At 41.2% G+C, this 7,453-nt stretch overlaps 1 protein-coding gene across 1 annotated transcript; it reads right to left on the reverse strand.

Annotated features, from left to right (window-relative positions):
- Positions 1-2,260: 2,260 nt before the first annotated feature.
- On the reverse strand, positions 2,261-7,022 carry OXSM (3-oxoacyl-ACP synthase, mitochondrial). The gene is made up of 3 exons (XM_045537845.1): positions 6,235-7,022; positions 4,398-5,411; positions 2,261-2,705 (listed from the first exon to the last, which is right to left on the reverse strand). The coding sequence occupies exons 2-3, from the start codon at positions 5,378-5,380 to the stop codon at positions 2,303-2,305; spliced, it is 1,386 nt and encodes a 461-aa protein (XP_045393801.1). The 5' UTR covers positions 5,381-5,411; positions 6,235-7,022; the 3' UTR covers positions 2,261-2,302.
- Between the last annotated feature and the right edge of the window lie 431 nt (positions 7,023-7,453).

The following is a 7,453-nucleotide window of genomic DNA, read 5'->3' on the forward strand; positions in this document are numbered from 1 at the left end:
CACTCTGAAGTCAGTGATGTTTTTAAAAGTAAATATGATTATGTCACTCCAAATAACCCCCATTCTTCACCTGTATCAGTCAGGTGAAGTCAGAGAAACAGAACCACTAAAACAGATATAGATACTTGTTATAGGTATTTGGCCTTCCACAATTGTGAGAACTGGTTAAATGGTAATTGTAATGCTGTTATGTTCACCTGTTATCTTCTGATGCTGGAGTTTGAAGTCCACAGAGGAGGAAGTTGGGAAGAGAAGATGTAAAGTTACAATAACAAGCTGGAACCCACAAACACAAGAATGAACTGAAACCTGTCAGTTCTTACTGCTTCTGACTTTGACGGTATAGGACAGAAGCTGGAGCCTTTCATTATCATGGAGCTACCTGGTCCAGGAGCCAGAGGAGCTCGAGGAGGACCCAGAGGAAGGTGAAGCAGTTGCAGGCTCAGCCACTGCCTCACACCAAGGGAAGCCAGCAGGCAAGAGACATGTATGAGCTACGAAATAGCAGCTGATTCACTTCCATCCTCTAAATCTCCCAAAAGAATCTCTTATGGACCACCCTAACTAAGACTATTCAGTAAAGGGAATGCTGGGAAATGTAGTTTAGCCCAACCAAACTGACACATTACAAAGCCATTCCAAACCTTAAATGGCATTGTCCTTACTGCCTTAACATCTACTAAAATATGGGAAACTCTATCCATTTCTGCAGATCCTGTTTATCCCCTTATTCACCCTATCCTGTTGATATATAAACTTCCATTACAACATAAACTTCCTTAGTTTGACAGTCACCCAGAAAGCAAAGCCTGAGAAAAGGTGGTTTGTTTGGGAGATGATTCCTGAGAACATGATTAAAAATCAGGAAGTGTGGGGAGGAGACAGGAAAGGGAAAAAAGAGCCAGTAAAGGGAGTGTAAGTTAATGCTGTGGGCAACTGAAGCTCCATCTCACTGGGGATCCCCAGGAACCCTGTAGAACCTTAGATATCCCTCTGAAAGGAGGCTGAGGCACTTCTGCACCAACTGCCATCCCTTATTGGTTGAGTGTTGCCTCTGGAGAAGTTGTCCTCCTCCCCCTCCCAACACTTCCAGCCTGCTGCAGATGAACTAGATCCATTGGCTTTAGATAGAGCCCAAAGGCAGAAAAATAGAAGGACAACCAGTATTTGCGGTGGTATGTTGGAAGAACATAAGAAACTACCAAAGCTGCGATGAAGTTAGAGGAGGGCTGAGGGGATGTGGCCTGAGTCATCAATAATTTCTGCTCTACTTCCCAAAGGCTTTTTATCTCCATTAATCACTATGTGCCAGCGCAAATACAAAAAGCATAAAAAGAAATAATGCCAAACCAATTTCACTTTCTTCTTTCAGAGAACTAATGGCTTGGGAGTTTAGGGAAATTTCATTGATTTACTGAATTATAGTAAGGAAAATATATAGAAAAAAGAGCTAGATCCCAGCCTGAGCAAGAGCGAGACCCTGTCTCTACTAAAAAAATAGAAAGAAATTATCTGGCCAAGTAAAAATATATATAGAAAAAATTAGCTGGGCATGGTGGCGCATGGTCCCAGCTACTCGGGAGGCTGAGGCAGTAGGATCGCTTAAGCCCAGGAGTTTGAGGTTGCTGTGAGATAGGCTGACGCCACGGCACTCACTCTAGCCAGGCAACAGAGTGAGACTCTGTCTCAAAAAAAAAAAAAAAAGAAAGAAAGAAAAGAGAGCTAGATAAGTGAAGGGTATATGGACCATTACCAGCTGACAGATGTAGTCAAAGAATATTGATCAATGATGCAAACTCCCAGTTATATTGTATTTCTTCCTGTATGTTGTATGTGAATGGTACACTTGGAGTTGCACATTACAGCAATGCTATATAGCACAGTAGTTACTCACTAAATGTCCGTGAAAGGGACAGGAGTAGGTGAAAGGTCATAGAAAGTTGTTTGACTTGGAGTATTAGAAAAACACAGATAAGTGGTTCTCATGTGGGGGTTATTTTGTCCCCCAGAAAACATTTGGTAATGTCTAGAAACATTTTTGCTTGTTGAACTGGGGAAGGAGGTGCTATTAGAATCTAGTAGGAAGAGAACAGGATGCTGTTAAACATTCCATAATACACAGGACAACCTCCCTTTCCCCAACAAAGAATTATCCTACCCAAAATATCAATAGTGCCAAGGTTGAGAAACCCTGACACACATAAAAGGCATCTGGGTATTGACAGATAGATATACACGTATATATTATTTCTTCACTTACAACATTTAAAAAATCAATATATTTAATTACAAATGATTTGTCCTACACACTAGCAATACAAAGTGTTGCATTAGTACCACCAAAACCAAAGGAATTGGTGAGTCCAATACATCTTTTCTCAGTTTTCCATTCCTGTGCCTTTAGTGGAACATAATTGAGATCAAATTCTAGTTCTGTACAATCCAGGTTTAAAGTAGGTGGTAGTTTTCGATAATAACAAGCTAGTGTGGTAAAAGCTGCCTCGACTGCCCCTGCAGCTCCCAGCAGATGTCCTGTGGCTCCCTTAGTTGAGGAAACTGCAAGGGCATATGCATGGTCTTTGAAGAGATGTTTGATAGCTTTGTTTTCAGCAGCATCCCCCAATGGTGTGGAAGTAGCATGTGCGTTGATGTAAGATATCTCTTCAGGTTGTACACCTGCATCTTTTACAGCAGCAGCCATACATCTGATAAAATAAGAAAAGAAATTTAATTTATCAGGACTAAGTTTAACAAGAGATTCTTTTATGTACGGCTTATGTGAAAGAAATATAGGTATCCTAGTACACTAAATGCAAAGAATCCTTTGCTCTAGTAACAGAATTCCATCTTGGAGTACCATGTCAGTTAGAATGCCATCTGCATGGAAATTATGAATCACACACCTTGGACTGATTCATCACCATGAGTTAAACACACAAGTCCATGGACTGTATAATCTCTAATAAAATATAATTCCATTTATTTGAATTGGCACTTTTCCTTAAGGAAAAACCATGTTGAGTCAAGACCAGAATAATTTTTCTTCTAGGGATTTTTTATGAATGTGGCAATTTTTAATGAGCATTATAACTACATTTTAATGTTTTCTTTCACATTTAAATGTAAAACTTGGCATATTTCCCAATAATCTACTACTTCAGTGCTTCAAATAACCTTTCAAAGTCTTCTTTATTTAGGTTATTAATAATTCTAAATAAATAAAGAATTATGAAGCCAAACCAAAAAACAAAGAAACAAATCTAAAAATACAAAAATTTCTCTGGAAGAACTTTTGAATACCTTTTAGATGTCAATATCCTTTTAGTTCCTGAGATATATCATTATATCTATATCTATATAGATATTTCTTAATAAGCAGCTTAGAGTATAATTTGAAGTGTGCCAAAAGGACTCTCCTAAATATTACTATTTCTTCATCTAGCTTGTTACTATGCTTGACATTGTTAGCACCAGCAACTACCCACGAAAACTCAAAAGTGTAACTTAGGTGTTGATAAACCGTGGCCCTGGCTAGATGCCTGCTTTTGTAAATACTTTCATAGGAACACAACCATGCCCATTCATTTATGTGTTGTCTATGGCTGCCTTCACACTACAATGGCAGAGGTGAGTAGTTGCAACAGACTCTGGCCCACAAAGCCAAAAATATTTACTACTTGTTCCATTACAGAAAAGGTTTGCTAACTCCTGGCTAATTTAACTCAGTAAAATGTAATATGATTTAAGAACACTAAGCTATTAGCTAACACATTGACATATTATCAGGTTTTTTTTTTTTTTAAACACACTACTTATCTCTTCTACAACTGGTAAATTGCTTTTCAAAGTACGGCCCTTTGACCAGCAGCATCACCATCACCTGGGAGCTTATTAGAACTACAGAACCTCAAGTGCCACCCCAGATACACGGAGTCAGAATCAGCATTTTAGTAAGATCTCTTGGTAATTAAAGATTGAGACGTGCTCACTTGAAAAGAACATAAGTCTGTTGAAATGGAGCGGAGACCAGACACATCTAGAAGGGTTGATTTTACTCTCCAAGTCTGATGAAGGGTCGAGGAGGAGGAGGAGGAGGACTGTGGGAGGGAGCACACTGATGCTTGCTAAGGAGACATGGAAGCAGGAAAAGTTGGCAGAGACACATGGTCTTCTTCACAACTTTATTGGCTTTAAATGCAATTTTTGTAAGGATGTTCAAATGTTTTCAAATATTTCAAATGTTTAAAGCCAAGAATTCAAAACCACGTTTAGTCTAAAATGGAAAAACAATAAAGATACTGTACATCATGGCCTGATACTACAAGTCTTCCTAATTTGGGACTACGATAAAGTATCTTATTTGAAGACATATTTTGAAAGAAACAACCAGTCTTTACCTTAAGGCACCTTCTCCTTCAGGATCGGGGGCAGTTATGTGACCAGCATCACCTGAGAGTCCATAGCCCAAAATTTCTGCATAAATTCGTGCCCCTCTTTGAACAGCATGTTCATGTTCTTCCAGCACCAGCACAGCTGCGCCTTCTCCCATTACAAAACCATCTCTCTTTGGATGAAACGGTCGACATGCCAACTTAGGATCTGAGTTTGTGCTCAGAGCCCGGGCTCTGGAAAACCCAGCAAGAGATAAAGGGCTAATGCAAGAATCTGTACCTCCAGCCACCATCACATCAGCATCACCATGGGCTATAAATCTATAAGAATCTCCCACAGCATGAGCTCCTGTGGTACAGGCTGTGGATACTGCATGATTGGGGCCTTTGAGTTTATATCGAATACTGACGTGGCCTGCTGCCATATTGACCAGAATCTTAGGAACAAAGAATGGGCTAACTTTATTGTAACCTTTTGTCTGAAACATCAAAGCAGTTTCAGAAACAACTTCAAGAGGAATCATTCCCATGCCAATTGCAACACCAGCGGCTGCTTGATCAGCTTCGGAATGAGGATGCCAGCCAGAATCTTTCATGGCTAATTCTGTAGCCCCAATGGCCATGATGGTGGGAGAAGACATGGACTTGATATCTGATTTGGACACAAAGTTTTGTTCATTGAATTGACCTTCATCACAACCTCTTGGCACAAAACCAGCAACCCTGCAAGGGATACTCTTATACTCTTCACCAACCACTGAAACAATTCCACTCTCTCCTTGGATAAGACGATCCCATACCAGGTGTGTTCCAACACCAAGAGGAGTCACTAAGCCAATGCCTGTGATGACAACCCGCCTACGCAATTTAGATGTTGGCACAGTTCCAAAAAACCTCCTTTTACTTCTTGTTAACCGCTGGCATAATCTTGAATATACAAGATGAGTGCTTGTAATTTTCAGGAAATTCTGCAAGCAGTTTGACAACATGGTTGAGACTCTGACGATCAGAAACACATTCCTGTAACAGACCACAACACACTCAGAAGGTATTCACTGTTTAAAATCCTAAGGGACAAATAACATCTAAGGTGTTCTTTTGGGTGCTTGATGTGAGGGGCTAATGTACACAGGGAAAATAATTGTTACACCATTTTAATTTATACTTTATCCTCAAACCACCTGTTTAGACCTAACGCCCTTTTTAGACTGTAAGTATCCTCAGACATTGGAAGACAAAAAAGTGAATTATTCATTCAAGTCACCAAATCGGAATTAACAAGAAGTATAAAGGCAGTCCTAACCTGATCAGGGCTGCAGAAAGCATCTTTTTTCAGGATTACTAAGGTCTTATTCCAACTAGCATTTCTGGTGGCAGTGGCACAGAAAAGGCACAGGGCCTTTTCTTTGAGGTGCAGTGAGCAGGCTTTATCAGCCCTCAAACCCTAGAGATAACCAGCCTTTTCGAAAGGGCACCCAGGACCAAGAGCCGTGGCCTGATAGTTTGGACACTTGGGTTGACAATGGACTCTGGGACTAGGCTTGCGACTGGCAGAAGGGAACAGGTCTTTCCACTCCTCTAAACTTCTCCAGACGAGTCATCTGGGGAAGGAGCGGTTAGGACTAGCTCATCACCCCAGGGCACTACGAAGGCCACGCGCTGCAGTAAAAGGGTGCGGCCATTCCCTGCACCGCCCTCTCAAACACCACCACACACCCAAAGAAAGTGTGTTGAGAGGAAAAGAAATCAGGACCCAGATCCGCGGATTCCCCTCTCGAAATTCATCCCCGACCCGATCTGGGCTGTGGAGGGGCGAAGGAGGCAAGCGGCGAACGAGGGCTACCTGTAGCAGGGCTAGCGCAGAACGCGCGGCCACGGCTGCTCGGCGATGGCGCTCTCGGGCGCACGCGCGCACGCACACGCACGTATGCACATGCGCGGTCGCACGCACGCGTCCCGTCCAAGCCGGCTCCAGCCGGTTCACCTTGCGCCGCGTCACCTTGGCGGAGGTCAGATGGTGGGCGGTGCCCGGGTAGCTGTTCGCCGGGGTAGACTCACCACTGTCGGAACCACAGTGACTGGCAGATAGTCAAGGACCTACTAATAGCGCGATGAGATAGTGTTTTTGCCCATCAAAAGATAATTTTTCTTTGGGAATGCCCAAATATTTGCGTGTTGTCGGAGAAAAGACACCATGTTCTACTGGAATCCTAGGAAAGAATTAAGGAATTACTGTAGCCTCAAAGTTATTACTGTACTTCCCACAGTTATTTATAATAATGAGTAAAGTAGAACAAAAATGCCCAACATCAGGAAATTATGTATTTTGTGACACATCCACATGTCATGCAGCCAATTAAAAGGATTTTATAGGTGAATATTAATGTGCAAAGATGTTGGGACTATTTGTTAGGAGGTATATCCACCTACAAAACAGTATATATCCATTTTTTCAAAAATAATTTTTGGAGGTCTGCAGGAATATGCAATGATTATGATGTTTCCCTCCTTATTTTTGCTTAGCTTTATTTACTGCCTTCTCTACAATAGCTAATGCTTTTGTAATTATAACAGTTTTTACTTTTTAAAAATTGTCTCCACATCTAGGGCAGTGTTCAAAATACCACACCTAATGTCTGACAACAATGGAGGCATTTAATTTGTGTCTGAAAAATTCATTTGCTTTATTTGCACAGAGCTGGCTGTGAATCTGCAAAGGGAGAATATAACATATAAATATAAAAAAGCAAGAAGTCAGTTAGGTGCTGTTTATTGACCATCTGTGGTTCACAGACCTAAAGGCAGAAGTGTCATGGTATCTTCCACAAACTGCTGAGTATTGTAATACAATCAATGTCAAATGAGGTGTGGGACAAAGCAATAGTAAAAGCCTGAGAGTAAAGCAGAGGCTGGATCACAGAAGCTTTGGGTGTCATACTGAAGACTTTGGATTTGATCCCATGTGTCAGAGATCATATGCTGGTAGCCACGGTCTATTTTGGAGTGCAAAATTCTTTTACTAAATCTGAATTCCTCTGGGAATATCATGGTAAACTCTCTTT

Source organism: Lemur catta, chromosome 1 (genome assembly GCF_020740605.2).
Source record: "Lemur catta isolate mLemCat1 chromosome 1, mLemCat1.pri, whole genome shotgun sequence".
Classification (NCBI taxonomy): Eukaryota; Metazoa; Chordata; class Mammalia; order Primates; family Lemuridae; genus Lemur; species Lemur catta.

Bases quoted from the DNA above. Each gene is read 5' to 3' on its own strand.
- OXSM (XM_045537845.1), bottom strand. From the start codon at position 5,380: ATGTTGTCAAACTGCTTGCAGAATTTCCTGAAAATTACAAGCACTCAT. The intron at 2,706-4,397 runs GTAAAGACTGGT...TTATTTTATCAG, and splicing joins GAAGGAGAAGGTGCCTTAAG to ATGTATGGCTGCTGCTGTAA.